The sequence below is a fragment of the Erinaceus europaeus genome, chromosome 16, assembly GCF_950295315.1.
Source record: "Erinaceus europaeus chromosome 16, mEriEur2.1, whole genome shotgun sequence".
Taxonomy (NCBI): domain Eukaryota; kingdom Metazoa; phylum Chordata; class Mammalia; order Eulipotyphla; family Erinaceidae; genus Erinaceus; species Erinaceus europaeus.
Window position 1 is genome coordinate 47,609,627 of NC_080177.1, and position 25,320 is coordinate 47,634,946.

The following is a 25,320-nucleotide window of genomic DNA, read 5'->3' on the forward strand; positions in this document are numbered from 1 at the left end:
TTATTTTTTACCATGAATTTATGGGTCTAATGCTTTTTATATAATTCCAGTATAAGTTCCCCATTTCTATGAAACATAGAAGAATATGTTATCTTTGAATGTAAATGGTTCATTTTGTGTCTCCCATTAGAAAGACCTAAAATTGTTTGCTTTCTCATCTAAGAGATTGCTGAGATACATAGAACTGGTCAGTCTTCTGTAGTCCAGACCACTTCTCCTTAGTATTTTTTTTTAATTTATTTATAAAAAGGAAACACTGACAAAACCATAGGATAAGAAGGGTACAACTCCACACAGTTCCCACCACCAGACTTCCATATCTCATCCCCTCCCTTGATAGCTTTCCTCTTCTTTAACCCTCTGGGAATATGGACCCAAGGTCATCGTGGGGTGCAGAAGGTGGAAGGTCTGGCTTCTGTAATTGCTTCCCTGATGAACATGGGCATTGGCAGGTTGATCCATACTCCCAGCCTGTCTCTCTCTTTCTCTAGTGGGGCAGGGTTCTGGGGAATCAGCTCCAGGACACATTGGTGGGGTTGTCTGGTGTTTGTTTGGTTTTATCACCACTATTTTTTTAATTGTTGTAGTTATTGTTGTTATTGATGTCGTCATTGTTAGGACAGAGAGAAATAGAGAGAGGAAAGGAAGACGGGGAGAGAAAGACAGATACCTGCAGACCTCCTTCACCACCTGTGAAGCGACTCCCCTGCAGGTGGGGAGCTGGGGGCTCGAACCGGGATCCTTACGCCGGTCCTTGCACTTCACACCATGTGCGCTTAACCTGCTGGACTACCGCGACTCCCTTATCCCCACTATTGATTGTGAGGTTTTGGGACTCATACCCTAGATAGTAGACATCATTGATAGTCCAGTGTCTCCTGGGGTACTACCAGGACAGCCATAGCAAAGAAAGACCCAGTTTTTATCCACCTGCTTTGTTTTTAGTTTTTAATAGCCTGTGCACAGCTTCTATAGAATTAATAAGTAACTTAGAAGATAGGAAACTTTCTTTAAGAGAGAGTAAATAACATGAAAACACCAAAACTGGGAGTCGGGTGGTAGCTTGGCAGGTTAAGCACACATGACGCAAAGCGCGAGGGCCCGGCTTAAGGATCCCCACCCGCAGGGGAGTCAATTCCCACAGGTGGTGAAGCAGGTCTGCAGGTGTCTATGTTTCTCTCCCCCTCTCTGTCTTCCCCTCCTCTCTTCATTTTTTTCTGTACTATCCAACAACGACGACATCAACTACAACAATAAAACAACAAGGGCAACAAAAGGGAATAAATAAAATTAAAAAAAAAAAAACCAAAATTGGCTCTGGGTTGTCTAGATGAACTGATTTCTCTGTGAGTCTGTCTTGGTTTTGGACCCCCAGGGGTCAGGTTTGCTGTGGCCTCTGTAGTTTTGCACCTGGACCATAGATGGCACCACCTCCTTGCAGACTCAGTATAGCTCTGCAAGTCTGTGACTACTGGTAAGTGCCGCTCCTTCTCTGATTTTGTCCAGGAGTTACCAAGGCATTATTTCTCTTAAGATTACCCTGAAATGCTGGCATACTTGTTAAAAACTCAGATCTATTGGCCTCTCCTGTAGTCTTTCTGGATCAAAGCCTGTACTTTCAGTAAATTCTCGAGGAACTTATTATACATGCCCAAATTTGATAGTTATTGTCCTAAAGTTTAGTGGGTAAACACCAGAGTAGATTTTATTAAATGTCTTAATTTCTGAGAAATACTAACACCCAGGACCACCAGTGTTTTCTATTCTTTTTTTTTTTTTCTGAATTTTAGGTTTTATTTATTTATTCCCTCTTGTTTAGTTTTTTGTATTTATTTATTTTCCCTTTTGTTGCCCTTGTTTTTTATTGTTGTTGTTATTGATGTCATCATTGTTAGGTAGGACAGAGAGAAATGGAGAGAGGAGGGGAAGGCAAAGGGGGGAGAGAAAGACAGACGCCTGCAGAACTGCTTCACTGCCTGTGAAGTGATCCCCCCTGTGCAGGTAGGGACCTGGGGGCTCGAACCGGAACCGAGATCCTTACTCTGGTCCTTGCGCTTTGCTCCACGTGTGCTGCTTAACCCGCTGCGGTACCGTCCGAATCCCTCATTATTCCCTTTTGTTGCCCTTATTTTATTGTTGTAGTTATTATTGTTGTTATTGATGTCGTCGTCGTTGTTGGATAGGACAGAGAGAAATGGAGAGAGGGGAAGACAGAGGGGGAGAGAAAGACACCTGCAGACCTGCTTGTGGAGCAACTCCCCTGCAGGTGGGGAGCCAGGGGCTCAAACTGGGATCCTTCTACCTATCCTTTGCGCCATGTGCGCTTAACCCACTGCAGTGCGCTACCACCAGACTCCCTGTTTTATATTCTTATAGTTCCTCTTTGGCTGTTCTTTCTCCACATACCTGGTTTCTGATCATCTCTAGGCCTTACTCCAAGGTACTTCTGAGCAATTGTTTTGTTGTTGTTACTTGTTTTTCAATCTGCTTCTTATGGGAATTTAGATACTGCTCCTGTTATTTTATTTTTTAAAAATTTTTTGTTTTGATATTTATTTCCTTTTTTGTTGATCCTGTTTTTATTGTTGTTGTAGTTATTGTTGTTATTGTTGTCATCATTGTTGGATAGGACAGAGAGAAATGGAGAGAGGAGGAGAAGACAGAGAGGGGGAGAGAAAGACACCTGCAGACCTGCTTCACCACCTGTGAAGCAACTCCCCTACAGGTGGAGAGCCGGGGGCTCAAACCGGGATCCTTATGCCGGTCCTTGTGCTTTGCACCATGTGCACTTAACCCGCTGTGCTATTGCCCGACTTCCTGCTCTTATTATTTTACATCAGCCTTTGCCTTATTATAGGTACTCAGTTTTCTAACAACGACATCAGTAACAACAACAATTAAAACTACAACAATAAAATACAACAGGGGCAACAAAAGGGAAAATGAATAGTTAAATTAAAAAAAAATTTTTTTTTGCAGATGCTCTACTCTACCCAAGGCATAAATGCACTATTCTCTAACAATTGTTTTCCTTCCCTTCTCACCCCACCCCCAGTGTATGCCCTGAAAATATCTTTTATCTCCCACTATATTTGTTAGTCAGCGGTCTGCTCACTGGAGAGGAGCATGAAAAGTGTGGTAATAGCCACAGAAGCATTAAAGGCTGCTTCAATAATCTTCCATTCTTTTATGATGACTAACAAGCTCCAGCTCCCTTTCTGGCCTCACCACTCTGGATATGACTAATAGCTTTATCAACAGCAGTGTCCGGGTCCAAAGAGACGCATGCAGAACACATGCCTTGTCTTGCCTTCAACTCATGATTAAGCCACAGCACCACATGGAAGTACCACAGCTCTTGGGGGAGCTCTAGTGCCATGTTCTCTCTCTTTCTCTCTAAGTGAAACTTTGGCTGTGACCACACCCCCTACACTCACCCACAGAAACACATATGATAGCATCCTGCAATGAAGAAAAATAACAAAGATTTTATATATATATATTCATTCTCCTGGCCTAATATTATAGTTTAACAGCTAGACCCAGCACTCTTTGCATCTTCAGCTTTTCTACAGGTCCATCTTATAATATAAAAATGTTGACCTTTTGCCTGGGAATGCTCACTGTGTCAGTTAAGAGGGAAAGCTTAGGTGCTTTTTTTTTTTCCCTTCTTAGAAAGAGGCCAGAAGCCATAGTACTAAAACTTCCATTAGTGCAGTGGTTTGCACACATGGCAAAGCAGCACATTGTCCAAGTAAGCTTTTTAATCGGCCTGAAAAACTTAGTTTTTTAAAACAGGTAAATCACTCACCTAAGAATCAGCCATATCAGTCTTTTTTTTTTTTTTTCATTTAAGAAAGGAAACATTAACAAAACCATAGGATAGGAGGGGTACAACTCCACACAATTCCCACCACCCAGTCTCCATATCCCATCCCCTCCCGTGATAGCTTTCCCATTCTCTATCCCTCTGGGAGTATGGACCCAGGGTCGTTGTGGGTTGCAGAAGGTGAAAGGTCTAGCTTCTGTAAATTGAAGTTCCCACAAGACTTAGTGGGTGTGGAAAGTGTGAATTAAAGCATTTCATGTGAATCTCCTGCTGCAGGTCACCGCAGTGCCATTGGATTCCTATTGTAATGACCGAAGTGCAGAATATGAACAACGAGTACTGAAGGAAGGAGGGAGTCTGGCGGCCAAGCAATGTTTGCTGAATGGGGCCCCTGAATTGGCAGCAGACTGGCTAAATCGATGGTCCCAGTTCTTCCCAGAGCCTGTTGGGGGGCTATGGAGCATCAGGCCTGAGAATGGCTGGTCTTTCATCCGGATTCCAGGTGAGGTTCTTTGCATATTTTTTTAAGCTCTTGACACAGGGAGGATTGGGAAAAGAGCCTGTCTAGTGTTTTCAGATAATGTAATTTATAGTTCTAAGAGTTTCTGTTTCCTCTTCTGACTTTAATGTTGAGTCGATAGGAATAAGTATTTTATGACTGGAGAAATGTTTTTTAGATGTGCTACAGGGTCAGTGAGATAGTCCACCTGAATAGTGTGCTGCTTTGCCGTATAGGCAACATCGGTTCAAGCTCGGCCCCCAGTACATTAAAGGAAGCTTTGGTGCTTTGGTTTCTTTCATTTTCTCTCTCTCTCTCTCTCCCCATTCCGTAACCACTACCACCCCCTTTACTTTATCTAAAAAAATAAATACATAGTGGTCCGGAAGATGGTACAGTGGACTCTCAAGCAGGAGGTCTAGAGTTCAGTTCCCAGCAGCACATGTAGCAGAGTGATGTCTGATTCTCTCTCTCCTCCTGTATTTATCATAAATAAATCTTATAAAAAAATAAATACATAAAAATGTAAGCTTGCAACTAAAAATGGAATGCCATTCTGAAAGGGGTGTGGGGTGCTATGTCTTTAGTCCCCAGCACCACCATAAGCCAGAGCTGAACTTTCCTGTGTTTAAAAGAGAATTGGGGGTGAGAAAAACTTAAGAAAGGTTTCAGGTTGGGTGATTCCAGTTGTCTTGTGCCATTGCCAGTGGAGTGAATGAGGATGTCTTCACTCACAGAAATGCTACTCATTTAAGTAGCATAAACAAGTGTCCTGCACGAAGCACTAGAGATCTGAGTGATAACCATAAGAAAAACATTGTGTTTCGTGCCAAAATACTAGCAGATTCCCAGACCTCCTGGGGTCAAGGTTGAAAGGAAACTAGGTTTTCATCTTTGCTTAGTGAGACTACTTATAAGGAAACTGAACACACAAGCTTCACAGGCTTGTGTTCTTTGCTTACACCTGCTGACCAGTTGGAGTGATGATATTTGTTTTGGTTGTTTCAATTCTCCGATACCTTGATTATGTTCATTTTGCAGTCATGTAATGGAAGTAACTGGAGCTAAGGACTCGGGAGAAAAATATATATATATATATATATATATATATATATATATATATATACACACACATACATATAATGTGTTTCTATGAGAAAACTGGATAGCAAGTCTTATGACCTGCTTTTGCCATTTATTTTATTTTCATTGTCACTAGGGCTGTTGCTGGGGAGCTCGGTGCCTGCCTGAATGGTGAACCCTAAATCCATTATTCCTGGAGGTCACCCCCCCTTTTTTGCTTCCAGGGTTATTATTTTTTTAATCTTTATTTATTGATTGGACAGTCAAAAATTGAGAGGGAAGGGAGGGATAGAGAGAGTGAGAGACAGAGAAACACCTGCAGCACTGCTTCACCACTTGTAAAGCTTTCCCCCTGCAGGTGGGGACTAGGGGCTCAAACCCAGATCCTTGCGCATTGTAACATGTGCACTCAACCAGGTGCACCACCACCTGGCCCAACCTCCAAGGTTATTGCTGGGGCTCAGTGCCTGCACTAGGAATCCACTGCTCCTGGAGGCTATTTTTCCCATTTTGTTGCCCTTGTTGTACTTGTTGTAGTTGTTATTGTTGTCATAGCTATTGTTGTTGTTGGATAGGACAGAGAGAAATGGAGAGAGGATGGGAAGACAGAGAGGAGGAGAGAAAGACACCTGCAGACCTGTTTCACCACTTGTGAAGCGACCTCTTGCAGGTGGGGAGCTGGGGACTCAAACTGGGATCCTTAAGCTGGCCCTTGCGCTTGCACCATGTGCGCTTAACCCACTGCGCTACCGCCGGACAGGCAACTTGAGCTACCCCTTTGCAAAGGGGTAGCCCCCTTTTTTTTTTTCTTTAGGTGATATGGTAGAAAGAAATTGAGAGGGAAAGGGGAGTTAGAGAGGGAGACAGACATCTGCAGTACTCACCACTCATGAAGGTTTCCTCCTGCAGGTATGGAGTGGGTACTTAAACCTGGGTCCTTGTGTATGGTAACATATGTACTTAACTAGGTATGCCATTATCTGCCACCTCCCCCCTCTGCTTTTTCCATTCAATATTAACTTTGTTAAGTATAAGGGATTTTGGGTCAGCCTGTCTATAGTTTTGGAGATACTTGGAGCCAGAAGATGCCATTTAGAATATATGAGAGCAGTAATTACGTGTGTGTGTGTGTGTGTGTGTGTGTGTGTGTGTGTGTGTGTGTCCTCATAGCTGACTTAGAACACAGGAAAGTCGTATATAAAAAAAAGTGTTGGGAGGCAAGGTGGTGGCGCACCTGGTTGAGTGCACATGTTACAGTGCACAAGGACCTGGGTTGGAGCCCCTGGCCCCCACCTGAAGGAGGAAAGCTTCACAAGTAGTGAAGCAGTGCTGCAGGTGTCTCTCTATCACCCCCTTCCCTCTCGATTTCTGGCTGTCCCTATCCAAATAAATAAATAAATAAATATTTTTTTAGAGTTTTTTTTAATATTTATTTACTTATTCACTTTTGTTGCTCTTGTTGATAAAGATTTTTTTTAAAGAAAAAAAAGTGTTGGAAAGTAAGGGAGAACAATATGTATAAAGTAGTGGAACAGGGGTAGAATCCAACTAGTATTAAGCTGCAGGGTCCTAAGCAGGAGATGAGCACAGGTATTAAGCAAGACATTAATTTCTTTCTCTCTTCTTCTTTCTGGTCCCTAAGTTCCCAGTACAGGAGTAGAAGGCATATTGCTGGCGCTGTGGGAATCTCTTGTGGCTTTTCCTGTTCTTTGAAAGAAAAATGGACTTTGTTTAAATAGCAGGAAGTGTCTGAGTTCTTTTCGCATCGATAAAAAGCACCAGCCTCACTGACTGTTTACTGTGAGAACCAACCAGCTCCTCTCTGACCCCATTGTGCTCCGTAGACTAGGGCAGGGCAGTTGGGGCTGGGGGCGGGGAGTCACTGGAACCTGCATTTTATCTCTTTCCTCTGCTTTTATATTTTCTGTTTCCCTGGGAAGGGTTAGTGCCATTACAACCCTGCAAGACTGATCAAAGTCTTAATTTAATACCTTGCATGTAGCTCCATGTCTTACTGGGAGAAAAATGTAGAATCTTTTCAAATGCCTCCTCTCTTTGGAGAAGGGAATTGTTATTTCATCTGTTAATTTAACTGCCACAGTAAAATCAAAGGTGATAGAGAATTGGCACAACCAAAACAAATGCAGTAGGTCTCTTTGAGCAGGGTCTTAAAAGTGTGATCAGTAAGAACTTATATCTAAAGGAAATACTGTAAGATAGTAGGAAAGATTGCAGAAAGATGGGCTAGGTCTGTTCATGCAACATATCTTTAGCTCCTGATTTAAAGAGGCTGAGATTTACCTTCAGAGTCAGTTAATTTTTAGGGACTTTGGTTCTTTTTGGTTCTGTACATTTCTGACAGATGGTGTTCTTGACCAGTGCAACTTTGATTGGTCCTAAAAACTTGGGTAATGGGAGCAAAGGGGTAGCTCAAAGGTAGACTATATGTTTAGTATCTCTGAGGTCCTGAGCTCAATCCCTGAAGCCACACACCAAATTTTAGTTGTGAATGCCAGACCCAAAAGACCTGGGAGTTAGCACAGTGGATAAAGTATTGAGCCTGAGTTCTGAGTCTGATTCTCAACATTCACTGGTTTTCTCTCTACCTCCCCTTTTTTTGTTGCTCTTGTTGTTGTTACTCTTGTACCAGAGCACTGCTCAGCTTATGGTGGGTGGGGGTTGAACCTGGGACTTTGGAGCCTCAGGCATGAGAGTTTCTTTGCATAACCATTATTATATTATCCACCCCATCCTACCTCCCTCCTGTTTTTCTAAATATCCTTGTAAGCACATAAATCAGAGACTGACTTCCACTCTGGCATAGTCAGAAAAAGCAGAAAGATTGTTTAAGTGTTTCAGGGCTACTTTTTTTTTTCTCCTTCCTTTTTTTAAATTGAGCTAGTGGAGATACATTAAATCTAATATATGTCATAGTACTTGTTTAAAGGGTATCATAATATTCTGAGTTTTGGAAAAGTTCAACCTTAATGTTAACTTTTTACGAATCAGTATGTGACATATACATACTGTGTATATGTGTATACGCTTGCTATAAGTCAAAGAAGAAACAATCAACTTAGAAATAACGCAGAGGCCTTAAATGTCCTGGGGGCAGTGCTAATCCTGTTAGGATCCTGAAGTGTTTTGTTTGTTTGTTTGTTTGTTTGTTTAATAAAATGGAAACACTGGCAAAGCCATAGGATAAGAGGGGTATAATTCCACACAATTCCCACCACCAGAACTCCCATTCCCTCCCCTGATAGCTTCCCTATTCTTTATCCCTCTGGGAGTATGGACCCAGGGTCATTATGGGGTTCAGAAGGTGGAAGATCTGGCTTCTGTAATTGCTTCCCCACTAAATATGGGTGTTGGCAGGTCAATTCATACTCCCAGCCTCTTTCCCTAGTGGGGCAGGGCTTGGGGTAGGGGGAGTTGAAATTTCTTTCTTTCCTCTTAGGCTTCTCAGGTATTCCAACAAAACCCAGGCCATACACTTCTCCACACACACACCCCCACCTGTAACACAAGCTAACAACAGAGCCCCCTACTTGCTTTTTCCAGTCACATCAGAGCTCTACTCAGTGTGAGTACACCTTCATCTTGAGTATCCTAATGCTGGCACACAAAGTCCTGGTTAGCAAAGAGAGTAGAAGCAGGAATGTGTGGAAGCTACAGAATTTCTCAAAATTTAGGCACAGGACATTTGTATGTGCTTAGATAGTGGCATTGAGGGAATGCTACAGAATAGAAGAAGAGAAGCAGGCTGCAGACATAGGGGAGATATAACTGACAGAAGCCAAACCCTAAGAGTTATCCTGAAGCACTGCTGCCTGTTCATACAGGCCTTCTCATGTGGCCTCTCAGTTTTTAGTTCAGTTCCTGTGCTCTTTTGATTGTATTGGTAAGGAGACTAACAGGAAGAAGAGCATTTTAGCAGACTGAACAGGATCATACAAAAATTCTGAATATCAGTGTGATCATGGGCCTGGAACAGTGAGTGAGCAAGGAAGGATGTCTTGATGGTGTTGAGAAGGTGAGGAAGGCAGACTGCAGTGCATACAGGAACTGAGTCTGGAGAAAACAGTGGCTCACATCTTGCCTTGGTGCTATCAGCACCTCTGTCCTCAGTGGATACTGTAGTTGTACACTTGGCAAATTGCAAGAAGAGAGAAATGACTATTGAGAATTCTTGGATTGCTCTTCATAGACAGCCACTGCTGTTCTAACAAAGAGCTCTGGGTTCAAACCCAGAAACAAAGGAGAAGGCAATTCCTAATTATAAATTCCTAATAATTATAATTATATTCCTAATAATTATAATTTCCAAATTATAAATTTTCCTAATTTTTCTTTCTTTTGCTATTTTATGTAATATCTCTGTCCATTTTTCCTCCCTTCTTGTATCCCATAGTCACTTCCACATGCACATTTAAATCTCCAGCCCCTTAAGTTCATTTCATCCCCTCTTAATAGCAGTGATTGTTCAGGGCTTGTTTATGGACCAGTCTGCAAACAGGAAACTCTACTTCCTGAAATGTGATGGAAGTTGAATGATACTGAATGAATAAGATGAAAATTTGTGTGTTGAGTGATCTTTATAGAGATCTGTGGCCGACACACATTTTCTTTAATGGGAAGAGGAAGGAGAAAGCACGACTTAGTGAAAGCAGCTTGCATTTCACAGAAATTCAAATTCATTCTTTCTGAAAAACTGAATCCACTCTAATGTCTTTATTGAATTATAGTTTAGGATATTAACTAGCCAACCAACTAGCCAATTTGAAATCAACTCAGGGGAAGATTTTTTGTTTGTTTGTTTTGCTTTTTAACAGTAATGTGTATATCTTTATTTGCATTTCCTCGTGTTTCAGTGTCTCCAGAAGTAGGCAAGGGCAGCCCTTGTTTCTCTACACACTTATGTTTTAACAAAGTAAGCTGTTTAGTCTCAGAGCCAGCAGAAACTATCTAAAGATAGGCTAAACAAAGAAAAAAGATTTCTCAGGTCACTAGCTGATACGATGTGGCCATTACTCTTAACTGTTCATGCATGTGTGATGTCCCCTGAGCAAGAGAGTAGTGCACACAGCTGTCTGGTAAGAAACATCAGTTGAGAGGGAACCTACATCTTTCTAGATGTTTCTTCCCAGAGCATTACTAAGTCATAATTTTTGTTTTATTTTATTTACTTATTTTGTCATTTGGGGATTTTCACTGCTATAAGCTCACTATTTCAGATAGGAAGAGAAAAGGGGTTGGGTGGGGGGCCAAGGCTTGTACCTGGGTTATACATGGCAATATAGTGCACTATCCAATTGAGCTATTTTGGCAGCCTGTGGGTCATAATTTAACAGAGTTTTGCATTTTTCTAGAGTACTTTCCTGCTCTCATGGGAATAGGTGTCCTTGTTGCATATTGCTTTTCAATGAGTGATTTGATACTTTAGTTAAATAGTTTTCCCCATCCTCTTTTTTTTTTTTTCCCCTCCCTAGGCAAGGAGAGCCTCATCACTGACAGTGGGAAGCTATATGCCCTTGATGTCCTGCTGACTCGACTCAAGTCCCAAGGACATAGGGTCCTTATCTACTCCCAGATGACCAGGATGATAGACCTGCTGGAGGTAGGAGATTGGGCTCCAAGGACCCAGGACTCCTTGGCACTTAACTTGTAGAAACCAAGTGTCTGTTGCAGTCACTTTTGCTTAATGACAACCTAAAACTTGTCTTTGTGATTACATAACCTACAGAGGGAGAAAAAGCAGCTCTTGGCAGGTATGAAAACACAACATGTTCTTGCCTAAGGAAATTGGAATAGTCTCTTCCCATTCTGAAGAAAAAAGTTTTCTAATTTTAAATTAAATCAGAGCCTGGAGATTTCTTTTGAAGTCTTCTGAAATTCTCTATGAAAAATAGTTTTTTTGGGGGGTCGAATGGTGGAGTACCCGTTGAAGCGCAAGGACCAGCATAAGGATCCCAGTTCAAGCTCCTGGCTCTCCCCCTGCATTGGTAGGGGGTGTCGCTTCACAAGTGGTGAAGCAGATCTGCAGGTGTCTCTCTTTCTCTACACCGCCATCTCCCCTTCCTCTTTCAATTTCTCTCTGTCCTATCCAGTAAAATGGCCTTCAGGAACAGTGGATTTGTAATGCAGGCAGTGAGCCCCAGTGATAATACTGGAAGAAAACAAACAAACAAACAAAAATAGTTTTGGGATTAGTTCTCTATGTAAAAAACCAGAGAGTAGCTTATTCAACCCAAGTGAATGCTGTGGTTATCATCTTGATAAAACTTATAACTTCTTGGGGCAACTTCAACAAACTTCAGAACGACACATAGATATGGGCATATTTAACAGCCCCTATGGTGACGCTAACATGCAGCCACACTTGACAATGCCTGGGAAATGCCGAAAGCTGCAGTTTTGTTTTACTTTTGTTTCTTTAGTTAATTGTAGTTGATGTCATTTCTGCTTTTTTATCCAAGCAGTAGCTTATTCTTAAAGGAGAAAAAGTTACAGACATAGGCACGAGAATGAAAGGGCAAATTATCACAAGCTACTAGAGTAAGTCTCTTAGTGTAAGAGTTGAGAGATTAGGGAGTACCAAGGGTTTGCTCAGTCTGTTAGAGCACCAGTTTGCATGATCAAAATCCCAGGCTGCAGGTTCAGTCCCTACACTACCATATACTAGTACTGTGAGCAGTTATCTGGGTTTTCTCTCCTCTTTTTTTTTTTCTTTCTTTTCTCCCTTTCTTAACACATAGTATATAAGTAATTTTCTCTCTCCCCATACCTGGGATAAATTTGAGGCCCAGGAGATTGTGCAGTGACTAGAGCATGACCCTGTAAGGTCATGATATCCCAAGTTAAATCTCCAGCCTCATATGTACCAAAATTATACTATGGCTCTCCTTCATTCACTATGTCTCTCACTCAGTAAATAAATCAATCAAAGAAGGGCCTGGAAAGTGACTCAGTGGCTGGAGTAAATGCATGCATGAAGTGTTGAGTTTGATCACAGCTTTGCATGTACCAGAATGATGCTCAGGTTCTCTCTATATATAATACATGCATGCATACATACATACATACAAACTTAGGCACAGTGGAACAGTAAATCATCTGGGTGCCAGTGATATATAAGTATTCTCATGTATTTCCAAAGATTTTATACAGCTAAGAATTAATTTTCTAAAAGTTGCTACTTCAGGACATAATTTGTAATAAGTAAGTAGAAATTATCCCTATCTGAAAGTAAAGGAGTAAGAATGGTATCAACACGGAAGAAAATTTTTTTTAAGTATTTTGAATTTCAAGGCTGGATTGCTGAATATCATGAATTTATTTGTATTCACTTGCAGGCATTTAAAAAATAATCTGGTGGGAGTTGGGTGGTAGCACAGCGGGATAAGCGCAGGTGGTGCAAAGCGGAAGGACCGGCTTAAGGATCCGGGTTTGAGCCCCCAGCTCCCCACGAGGAGTCACTTCACAGGCGGTGAAGAGGTCTGCAGGTGTCTTATCTTTCTCTCCCCGTCCTCTCTCCATTTTTTTCTGTCCTATCCAACAATAACAACATTAATAACTACAACAATAAAACAACAATGGCAACAAATAATAAATATTAAAAAATAAATCTTTCAAAATAATAATAATAATAATCTGGTAACTTCTGGCCAGAGACATAATAATCATTTGAGGTCAACTTGATCACTAAGGCTTATGTCAGCAGTCCAAATTTGTTGGTTTATATTGTGAGTAGGTTACTTATTTAGAATGAGTTGGGATTTTTTTGTTGTTGTTGTTGTGTATTTGTTTGTTTTGCCTCCAGGGTTATTGTTGGGGCTCGGTGCCTGCACTACAAATCCACTGCTCCTAGAGGCCATTTTTTCCCATTTTGTTGCCCTTCTTGTAGCTGTTACAGCTGTTGTTGTTGTTGTTGGGTAGGAAAGAGAACTCGAGAGAGGAGGGGAACTGTGGGCTCAAACCAGGATCCTTATGCTGGCCCTTGCACTTTGCACCATGTGCGTCTAACCCGCTGCACTACCACCCAGCCCCCCTTAAATAAGTTTTTTAAATGCTTATAAAGGGGGGCAGGTTGTGGTAAACATGGTTAAGCACACATGTTACAATGCACAAGGACCCAGATTTGAGCCCCTGATCCCCACCTGCAGGGGGGAAGCTTTATGAGTGGTGAAGCAGTGCTTCAGGTGTCTCTCTGTCTCTCCCTCTCTTTCTCCTCCCTTCTCAATTTCTCTCTGTCTCATTAAAAATACAGCAAATTCTCTTATTTGTGGTTATTACTATTAAGATATCTAATTTAATGGCTTAGCCACCTTGTTCCTTGCCATTATTTTTTCCTCAATAGTACTGTGGAATTTTGTTTTCTGATTAAAAATAAGTTACTGGGCAGGGGAGAAGATAGTATAATGATTATGCAAAGAGACTCATTCCTAAGGCTTCAGTGTCCCAGGTTCAATATCCAGCATCTCCATAAGCCAGAGCTATGTAGTAGTCTGGTAAAATAATAATGATAGAGGGTCGGGCGGTAGGTAGCACAGCGGGTTAAGTGCACATGGTGCGAAGCACAAGGACCAACATAAGGATCCCGGTTTGAGCCCCCAGCACCCCACCTGCAGGGGCTCCCTTCACAAGCGGTGAAGCAGGTCTGCAGGTGTCTTCTCTCCCCCTCTCTATCTTCCCTTCCTCTCTCCATTTCTCTCTGTCCTGTCTAACAATGACATCAACAATAACTACAACAACAATAAAAACAAAAGGGCAACAAAAGGGGAAAATAAATAAAATATTTAAAATAATAATAAATACATAAATTATTGTCCCAAAGAGATTATGCACCAGGCTTTCATACCTGAGGCAACAAAAACCCTAATTCAGTCCCTGGCACTGTATGCCTTCTGTCTTTCTCTCCGTTCAGTGTGTGTCTCTGTGTGTGTGTGTGGCACTGTATGCCTTCTGCCTTTCTCTCCATAGTGTGTGTGTGTGTGTGTGTGTGTGTGTGTGTGTGTCTGGGGTAATTCACCTGGTAAAGCACATACCTTACTTACCATACTGGAAGACTTGGGTCAACTCCACCACCACCTGGGAGCATCATGCCCATGTGATTGTGGTAGAGCAATGCTGTGGTATATGTCTCTAATCTTTCCTCCTTCCCTCTTCCTCTATATATCTGAAATAGGAAGGAATGGAAAAGTTGACCTGGGAGCAGTGGAATTACATATGCATGAGGCTCCTTCACTTGTGGGAAAGCAGCTGGCGCTCTCTTGTGTGTTCCACCTCAGAGCATGTAGCATCTCTCCATCCAGCACATCTTTTGGTTACTGATTGCTTTTCCTGTTACGTACCTAGAGGCAGAAGATAATAAAAATTCACATAGCAGTGTGGGGATTGATAGCATAGCATAATGGCTCATTGTTTTTCCTTTTTTTTTTTTTCCTCCCTTTCTCTCTGTTAAGGATTTTTAATGTATGAGGGAAATAAGGACCAAGAAGATAACATAATTGCTATGCAAAAGACTTTCACATCTGAGTCTTTAAGGACCCAGGTTCAATATTTAGCAGTGCTATAAACCAGAACTGAGTGGTCTGGGAAGTGGCGCAGTGGATAAAGCATCAGACTCTGAAGCATGAAGTCCCAAGCTCAGTCCCCAGCAGTACATGTACTAGAGTGATATCTGGTTCTTTCTCTCTCTCCTCCTATCTTTCTCATGAATAAATAAGAAAAAAAAGAAGAAGAAAGAAAGGAAAGGAAAGAAAAGACATAAAGATAAGCCAGAACTGAGCTGTTCTCTGGTAAAAATCATCTACTAGTGTGTGAGAGACAGAGCAGCACCACTCAGCTCTGGCATATGCATTGCCAAGGATTAGATCTAGACCCTCTTGCATGTACATCCTATGTTCTACTACTGAGCTATCTCCCTGACCCTTGCTCATTATTTTCTTTTTTGTTGTTCTTGTTGTTGTTACCCAGACTTCACTTCAGGCTTCTTCACATAGAGGGATACTGCAGCACCAGAGTTTCCCTAGGCACTATCTTGCTAGTCCCCATGCTCATCATTTTCTAAAGTGCATAATGCTAGGACAGAAACATACTAAGGCAAGAAAAATGAATTATTCTCTTTCATATCTGAGACTATAAGGTCCATGGTTCAATCTCTAGCACCACCACAAACCAGAGCTGAGCAGTGCTTTGGTATAAAACAAAACAAACATGGGTTGATAAAAGAAGACAAAGCTGGGTGATGGTGCACTTGTGAGAACACGTGTGTAAAGAACCAAGTTCAAACCCTCAGTGCCCACCTGCAGTGGGGAAACTCAACGAGCTGTTAAACAGTGCTTCAGGTGTCTCTGTCTCCCTCCCCCTCAGTCTGTATCTGTACAAAATAAAGTAATTAAAATGTTCTTTTTTATTTTTTAATTGGGGGATCAATGGTTTATAGACAGCAGTAAATACAGTAGTTGGTACATGTGTAATATTTCTCAGTTTCCTGCATAATACTCTAACCCCCACCTAGGTCCTCCTCTAGCATCATGCTCCAGGACTGAGCAAGCCCCTTTACTTGAGTGCAATACACCAATTAAAATTTTTTTTTAATTTGTATTATCTTTATTTATTGGATAGAGACAGCCAGAAATCAAGAGGGAAGGGGGTACTACAGGGGGAGAGAGGCACCTGCAGCCCTGCTTCACCACTCGTAAAGCTTTCCCCCTACAGGTGGGGACCAGGGGCTCGAACCCAAGTCCTTATGCATTGTAATACATGCGTTTAACCAGGTACGCCACCACCTGGCCCCCAACACATTTTTTTTCCCTTTTGTTGCCATTGTTGTCTCAGTCACCACAGTTGTCATTGATGCCGTCACCATTGGACAGGACAGAGAGAAATGGAGAGAGGAGGGGAAGACAGAGTGGGGGAGAGAAAGAGACACCTGCAAACCTGCCTCACCACCTGTGAAGCGACTCCCCTGCAGGTGGGGAGCCAGGGGCTCGAACCGGGATCCCGTGCCGGTCCTTGAGCTTGGCGCCACGTGCACTTAACCCACTGCGCTACTGCCTGACTCCCCACATTTTTTTTTTTAAGATGAGTGCATCCATGACTGTGAGAGATACCTAGTTCGCAAGTGTAAAACTTCCTAAATTTCAAGATTTCGTTTTTTGTTTTAAGGTTTTTTGTTTTGTTTTCAGAAGACTTATAACTTTCGTACACCAACGGTGAACTCCTTTACAAATTTATTTCCTGTACATTTTTTGAGATTGCTATTTCTTTATTCTGGATATAATAATTTGTTCCCAGACTGGACGTGATAGAAGGTTGGATAGAGGAAGTCAGGCTGTAGCATGGCGGGTTAAGCGCACATGGCACAAAGCACAAGGACTGGCATAAGGATCCCCGTTTGAGCCCCTGGCTCCCCACCTGCAGGGGAGTCGCTTCACAAGTGGTGAAACAGGTCTGCAGGTTCCTAGCTTTCTTTTCCCCTCTCTGTCTTCCCCTCCTCTCTCCATTTCTCTCTGTACTATCCAACAACAAGGACATCAGTAACAACAACAATAAAACAACAAGGACAACAAATTGGAATAAATAAAGCTATAAAAATTTTTAAAAAGAAGGTTGGATCGATGCTTGTGAGAATTAAGATACAGTAATTTGCATCAGATTTAGTCTACCTTTTTACTCCAATTGGCAGGAATACATGGTTTACAGGAAGCATACCTACATGAGGCTTGATGGTTCGTCCAAGATCTCGGAGAGGCGGGACATGGTTGCTGATTTTCAGAACAGGTAATATTAGTAGAAATCACAAAACTTCTCAATATATGTAATTTACTTATTATTGGATAGAAATTGAGAGGGGATGGGAAATTGGGAGGCAGAGAGACCAGGTACACCACTGCCTAGCCCCGGGATAGTGAGTTTATAAGTGTTTGTGCCATTTAAGAAGTAACTAGACCCAGACACCTAGTTAAGTGCACATATTACAGTGTGCAAGGATCCAGGTTCAAGCTCCTGGTCCCCATCTGCAGGGGGATAGCTTCACAAGTAGTGAAGCAGGGATGCAGACGTCTTTCTGTTTTTTTACCTTTTATCTTCCCTCTCCCCTTCTCAATTTCTGTCTCTATCAGATAGTAAATAAATAAATAAAATATTTTTAGAGTATAATAAAAAAAGAAGTAGCTTTTATCTGCTTAAAGTAGTTCAGATTTTATGAGTGAAAAAAATTAATATTGTGTGTTTGAAGTATGTTTTCTTACCAAGTATGTTTGTATTTCTTTGAACTAAAGAAATGAACCAGGACGTGGTTCATCTGGTAGAGCACATACTTTACCAGGCACAAGGACGTAGGTTCAAGCTCTCAGCCACCATATGAGAGTACCTGCATAGTGGAAGCTTCACTAGCAATGGAGAGATGCCTATAGTGTCTTTCTTTCTCTACCTCTCACCCTTTATTTAGAAAAAGGAATCCACCAGAAATAGTGGAATCAGCAACAACAAAAATAAAAAAAAGATAAATGGGTGATTGGAAATCAGTTGCAAAACAGTCCATCTGAACTTGTCACTTCCTGTGACAATAGCAGTCTTACATAAATCAACATATCCTCAATGAAGTTAAGCTGAAGTTGAAAGAAAAAGAAAAATTAATGGTCTGGGGGAGTCGGGCGGTAGCGCAGTGGGTTAAACAGGTGGTGCAAAGTGCAAAGGCCTGTGTAAGGATCCCAGTTCAAGTCCCCGACTCTCCACCTGCAGGGAAGTTGCTTCACAAGCAGTGAAGCAGGTCTGCAGGTGTCTATCTTTCTCTCCCCCTCTCTGTCTTCCCCTCCCCTCTCCATTTCTCTCTGTCCTATCCAACAACGACATCAATAATAACTACAACAATAAACAAGGGCAACAAAAGGGAATAAATAAATATTTTTTAAAAATACAATGGTTTGGTAGGTGGCACAGTGAATAGAATAAAATATTAGACTCTCAAACATGAGGTCCTGAGTTCAGTTCCTGGCAGCATATGTACCAGAGTGATGTCTGGTTCATTCTCACTCTCTCCTACTTTTCTCAGTAAATCAATAAAATCTTTAGAAAAGTGGTCTGGGAGGTGGCACAGTGGATAAAGTGTTGGACTCTCAAGCTATGAGGTCCCGAGTTCAATCCCCGGCAGCACATATACCAGAGTGATGTCTGGTTCTTTCTCTCTCTCCTCCTACCCCTCTCGTTAATAAATAAATAAAATATTTTTTTAAATCTTTAGGAAAAAAAAAGAAAAAGTTGTTTCTGTAAATGATCCAAGATACTGTGTAGATATTATGTATGTAAAAATCCACAATAGTGGCCCAGGAGGATAGCTTACCTGGTAAAGCACACACTTTACCATGTGCTAGGACCTGACTTTAAGTACCCAACTTTAAGTACCCAACCATCACACTGGAGCAGCTGCGTGAGGAAGCTTTAAAAGTGGTAGAACAGCCCTGTGTTGTCCCTCCTTTTCTCTTTATCTCTTACTCTATATGAGAAAGATAGAAAAAGAGAGGCCAGGAATAGTATGGAAACTCCTGTGGAAAGTATCCTGATGGCAAAAAAAAAAAAAGTCCAGAATATTTTACTCCTAATTGTTCACAGTGGTTATCTCTAGGTCTTGACTTAATTTTTAGTCTGTTTTGTACTTTCCTGTTTCACTTTATATACCAAAAAGAATACTTTCCTCTTTCTGCTTTCCCTCTAGAATTTTGATGACTGAGTGCATTGTGACAAAGTGTAGTGTTATGCAATCAATTTTACAGCAGCTCTCTGTCACAGTTCTTCTCCCACCTGATAATGAGCCTATGAAATTTGAAATCCTACTTGCTGCTGGAGGCTGGTAGCACACAGAGCCATAATTATCCTAAGTGCGAGTATTCATTTTCACTAGCAGACTCTGGTTACTGCTTTCTCCAAAGAGGAAGCAAGCTCCACTGATGATAGGCCTGCTAAACTCCACCTTTCTTTTTTGTTTCCATATCCCTGGAGAACTAAACATGAGGGTAGATCTTCATGTTTTATAAATCATTATTTTTAGTTTGGCCTTTAATCATATAAGCTGTTTATACCTAATTTTTAATTTCTTATGAAGAAAATTAAGCACGTGGCCATTTGTGTTTTGGCTATAGCTTAAAAGTTCATTTTATTTTTTAAAGCATAGTTTACTTCAGATGTTAAGTAATTTAGCATAAAACGTGCATCCTTGAACATAGTAAGACAACTAGTAGAGAATTTTTTGATTACTCAACCCCATACATTTAAGCCAAAGATGAGGACATCTGTCTTGATATTTTGGTTTACAGTTGGCCAGTATTTCCTAAATTGATCACCAGCAGGAAGGAAGATCTGCTTTTAGTCTACTTCGGTTTGTCACCTGGAAACATTTATGTAGATAGTCTAGACTGTCACTTTCCTGAAGCTATTGGCAGATTCTTTTTATTTAAGGCTTACTTAGGACTGAGCAGATAGTATGATGGTTATGCAAAAAGACTTTTATTTATTTATTTTGGATAGAAATAAATTGAGAGAGATGAGGGGAGAGAAAAAGAGTGCTTCAGTGTGTAACGTTAAAAGAAGCATAGGGGGTTAAGTGCAGGTGGCGCAAAACACAAGGACTGGCACTAAGGATCCCAGTTCAAGCCCCCGGCTCCCCACCTGCAGGGGGTCACTTCACAAGCAGTGAAGCAGGTCTGCAGGTGTCTATCTTTCCCCCTCTCTGTCTTCCCCCCCTCTCTCCATTTCTCTCTGTCCTATCTAAAAACAACGACATCAATAACAACAATAATAACTACAACAATAAAGGGCAACAGAAGGAAATAAATAAACATTTTTTTAAAAGAAGTTTTGTTTATTGAATGAGAGAGATCACCTAAGGATCACTCTGTCACCTATGGTGCCAGGGACCAAATTTAGGACCTTGTACTTGCTTTTTTTTTTTTTAAATATTTATTTATTTATTCCCTTTTGTTTCCCATGTTGTTTTATTGTTGTAGTTATTATTTTTGTTGCTTGTGATTATTTTTTCACACATCTATTTGATATTGTACATTTGAGGACTCATTAATAGCGAAACTTTTCCCAGTAACAATTAGGATTGTTATACAAAGTGCCTATTGAGGACTGGGGAGATAGCATGGTTGTGCAAAAAACTCTCTTGCCTGAGGTGTCAGGTTTAATCCCTAGCACCACCATAAGCCAGAGATGAATAGTGCTCTGTATCTCTCTCATATTAAAATAAAATAAATTTTTTTAAATGTAAGTGCCTATTGAAGAAAATTTGAGAAACAGTTAATAAAAAATAAAATTCACCCAAGTGCCATCACAGCTAACATTTTGGTGTATCTCTCTACTTTTCTGTGTGCTATATTTACATGTTGATGCCATATTCTACATTGATGACCAATGCTTTACTATGCTGTGTGTATACCACATTTCTATGTTAAACAGTTGTGTGAATAGCTTTATTTATAAAGCTCTGCTACCATTTGATTTAGTTTAGTTTTTTTTTTTTTTTTTCAGTTTTTTGTTTTTGTTGTTTGTTTCTTTTTGTCTCCAGGGTTATTGTTGGAGCTCGGTACCTGCACTTTGAATCCACTGCTCCTAGAGGCTATTTTTCCCCTTTTGTTGCCCTTATTGTTTATCGTTGTTGTTGTTGTTGTTGTTGTTGCTATCATTGTTGTCGGATAGGACAGAGAGAAATGAAGAGGGGGGAGAGAAAGAGACACCTGCAGACCTGCTTCACTGCTTGTGAAGCGACCCTCCTGCAGGTGGGGAGCCGGGGGCTTGAACTGGGATTCTTGAGCTGGTCCTTGCACTTTGTGACATGTGCGCTTAACCCCACTGCGCTACCGCCTGGCCCCCTGATTTAGGGTTTTTTTGTTGTTGTTGTGGTTGTTTTGCCTCCAAGATTATCACTGGGGCTCAGTGACTATACTGTGAATCCATTACTCCTGGAGACCATTTCCCCATTTTTTGTTGCCATTGTTCTTGTTGTTGGATAGGACAGACAGAAATCCAGAGAAGGGAAGACAGAAAGGGGGAGTGAAAGATAGACACCTGCAGCCCTGCTTCACTGCTTGTGAAGCAACCCCCCTGCAGGTGGGAAGCTGAGGGCTGGAACCAATCCATACACCAGTCCTTGTGTTTCATGCCATATGTGCTTAACCTGCTGCACTACCGCCTGGCCCCCAGTATGTTGATTTCTAATGATGGGACTTGTGATTTATGGAGCCACAGCTGTTCTTGTAGCTGACCCAGTTCCCATAGAAGAGGACTTTGGGATTCCAGGGTTCTATATATCTAACCTTTTAATGGGAAAAAGAGAATCAGTAGACACTTCTAATTTATTATCTCAATAGTTCTTTTTAAAATTTTTCTTGTTCTAAAAGAAGGGCATTTTCACTACTGTACTAGGTCTACTTAGTAAATGAATCTTATTTTGCACAGCTTTTACCAGGAAACCTTACTAGAGCTTCCAAATAAGGGAGCAGTGAGTTTTATTTAGACCCAGCATTTGAGTAATCATTTCAACACCCTACATGTAATATTAGTCCCCCGCCTCCGGTTTGGGATCTAAGTTGTGCCTATGCTGACAAACTGATCAAAGCAGACGCCTCCAATGAGGGGAAAATCCTTAGCTTATAAATTTGAGTAGCAGGGGCCCGGACAGTAGTGCACTGGGTTAAGCATTCATAGAGAGAAGCTCTAGGACTCGCTCAAGGATCACAGTTCAACCCCCCCAGCTCCCCACCTGTGTGTGGGGGGGGTGTCAGTTCACAAGTGTTAAAGCAGGTCTGCAGGTGTCTTTCTCCCTCTGTCTGTCTTCCCCTCCTCTCTTGATTTCTCTCTGTCTTATCCATCAGCAGCAGCAATAACAACAATGGGGGGGAAATAGTCTCCGAGAGCATTAGATTTGTAGTCCAGGCACTGAGCCCCAGCAATAACCCTGGAGGCAAAAAGTAATTAATTAATTAATTAAGCTTCATTAGCCCAATATAGAGAAAAGGACAGATGTTTTGGGTCTTTTTTTTGTTTTATTTTTTAACAATGGCATGTCACATATTTCATCAATATTAATGAAAAGACCTCAAAAGCAAAATGTAAGTTTCAGCTGGAAAGGTTTGTGGCTCAAAGGTCAGCCAGAGTAAACAACAACTCCTGTAAAAAGCCATTTACATTCCCTTCATACAAGATTTATGAGGAATCTTTCCAGGAAAGAGTCAAACTGAGACTGAAGACTGTTTGGGCAGGATGTCCTGACTGGACAGCATTCAGCTCATGTGACCAGTGTGTGATCCTAGTAGCCATTCACAAGGCAGTCTTGGCCTTTGCATCCCTCCTCCTACCTCATTTACCTATGAGGTAAATGCACCTCCTCTCTCACTCTCCCCCTTCTCACCCTCCCTCAATATCTAACCACTCAAAAAGACCCTTTGGAAAATAGCAGGAAAATGTCTTAATGGGTTTTTCTTTCATTTGTGCTCTTTTTTCAGTCACTCCCCAGGCCTTTACAGTAGGCTTTATGTACCACATTGTTTTGGTATTGTAATGCAAATTAGTCTCCACAGTTTATTAAAGAGTGAATACCAGATATGTGTGGTACTGGTTTCATAGGTTCTCTCAGACACCCCTCCCCTAAACACCTGTTTCCAGAGACCCAGAGTTGATGTGCCTAATCAACCCCTAGAGGGCACCCAAACCACCATGTTAACCTGAACACATTCTGTTTTCTTATGTTTAATCGTAACCCCAAAACATTGATTTGTCAATGTTTCAAGTAGAAAGAAATGTCTCAGCATTTTGATTTTGATGTTTTTTTCTTGTAGGTAGCTTCACAGACTGACCCAGCATGCAAACTCATTGCTTTAACAACCCAATAGTTCCATAATCCTTATTTTTCCATTATGGTGTGATAAAATAACATTGAATATAACCAAACATTGCTACTGACCATGTACTTCATCATCAAAAGAAATCTTCTCAGTGTAGAGCCAGGGATTAAACTCAGGACTTCATAATTAAAGTTTTGTTAAATTTGATAGGACAGTGAGAAATTTAAAGGGAAGGGAAGATAGAGAAAGTGAGATATCTACAATACTGCTATACCACTCATGAAATTTCCCCCCTACAGGTGGGGACCAGGGACTTGAACCTGGGTGCTTGGGCATGGTATCATGATACACTGACCTGGATCCTCAGAAACACAATTTAGAACTCAACACTGTGTCTACTGTACCACCTCCTAGGCTGCCTAAAAGCATTTTCCTTTTTTTTTTTTTTTAATTTAAGATTTTATTTATTCAAGAAAAAGATAGATGGAGAGAGAGAAAAAACCAAATATCACTCTGGTACATGTGCTGTTGGGGATTGAACTTGGGACCTCATACTTGAGAGTCCAGTGATTTATGTACTGTGCCACCTCCTAGACCACAAAGAAACATTTTCTAATATTTCTGTTTTTACCTATATACCTTTCACTTGTTTTCTGACATATACATATACATATATTCCCTGTTTGTGATTACCACATCTAGGTGCTTATCTCTGTCCATACTTAGGAAAATGACCCATTTTTCTGTCTATACTCTTATATTTCCTAACTGCTACCTGTCCCTTACCTACTCCCTGTCCCTTACCTACTCCCTCCTTATGCTTCAACTCTGGACTTCAAGAATTGCCAAAAAGGGAGAAGAGAAAAGAGAGAAGAGAAGGGAAGGGGTGGGAGAGGAGAGGAGAGGAGAGGAGAGGAGAGGAGAGGAGAGGAGAGGAGAGGGAAAAAAGAAAACCTTAATTTTGTCTAACTCCATCAGTTCCAGTACACATAACAGAGAAGCCTCTGTAGCAACCAAAGCAGGAGAGAATTATATGGGGAGGATCCACTTCTGGAGCCACAATGGGAAGGACTGCTATATACAGATTAATACAACTTCAAAAAGCTCAATCTTGTGGTTCGGGAGGTGGCATAGTAGATAAAGCATTGGACTCTCAAGCAGGAGGTCCTGAGTTCAATCCCTGGCAACACATGTACTAGAGTGATGTCTGATTCTTTCTCTCCTCCTATCTTTCTCATTAATAAATAAATAAAATATTTTTTTAAAAAGCTCAATATTCTTTTTTTATAAAGTTTATTTTTGTGTGAGAGAGAAGCAGGAAGCTCAGAGAACTACTCAGTCTTGGCAAGTGGTGGTGCCATGGATTAAAAATGGTACATCTAAGACCTTGGACATGTTAAGTCTTGTGCTCTAGCTCTGAACTACCTCTCTGACTCCTTCAGTCATTTTTTTTTCCCCTTTTGTTGCCCTTGTTGTTTAACATTGTTGTGGTTATTATTGTTGTTATTGATGTTGTTGTTGTTAGATAGGACAGAGAGGAGGGGAAGACAGAGGGGGAGAGAAAGATAGACACCTGCAGACCTGCTTCATCGCTTGTGAAGCGACTCCCCTGCAGGTGGGGAGCCGGGGGCTCAAACCAAGATCCTTAAGCTAGTCCTAGCGCTTTGCACCATGTGCGCTTAACCTGCTGCACCACCGCCCAACTCCCTTCAGTCAAATTTTTAAAAGATTTTTTATTTATTTGTCTTTTATTGGGGGGGGGCTAATGGTTTATAGTACATTTGTTTACAAATGGGCAAAACTTCTCATTTCAACATGATAGGTGTATGTGAAATACTCACTGCCCCTGAAAATAGGTCATTTTCCTCTGTCATGTACCTGGACCCCAAAGCATGAGTGAGATCAGAGAGAAAGAGAACCATGTACTTTGAAACATGGGCTGCTGGGGAATGAGCTTGGGACCTCAAGCTGGGGAGTTTAATGCTTTACTCACTGTGCTACTTTTCGGACCAATCCACTGGCCAATTTTTATTTCATGGAACAATGTTCCAATTTTATTTATTTTA

At 41.3% G+C, this 25,320-nt stretch overlaps 1 protein-coding gene across 2 annotated transcripts in view; it reads left to right on the plus strand.

The window, feature by feature from the left end:
• Window positions 1–25,320, plus strand: part of INO80 (INO80 complex ATPase subunit) — a 143,933-nt gene that overhangs the window by 95,972 nt on the left and 22,641 nt on the right. For both annotated transcript variants that reach the window (XM_060175111.1, XM_060175110.1), the window contains 3 exons: window positions 4,106–4,331; window positions 10,901–11,028; window positions 17,101–17,195. In XM_060175111.1, the coding sequence (XP_060031094.1) occupies window positions 4,106–4,331; window positions 10,901–11,028; window positions 17,101–17,195 (449 nt within the window). The remainder of the gene's footprint in view (window positions 1–4,105; window positions 4,332–10,900; window positions 11,029–17,100; window positions 17,196–25,320) is intronic.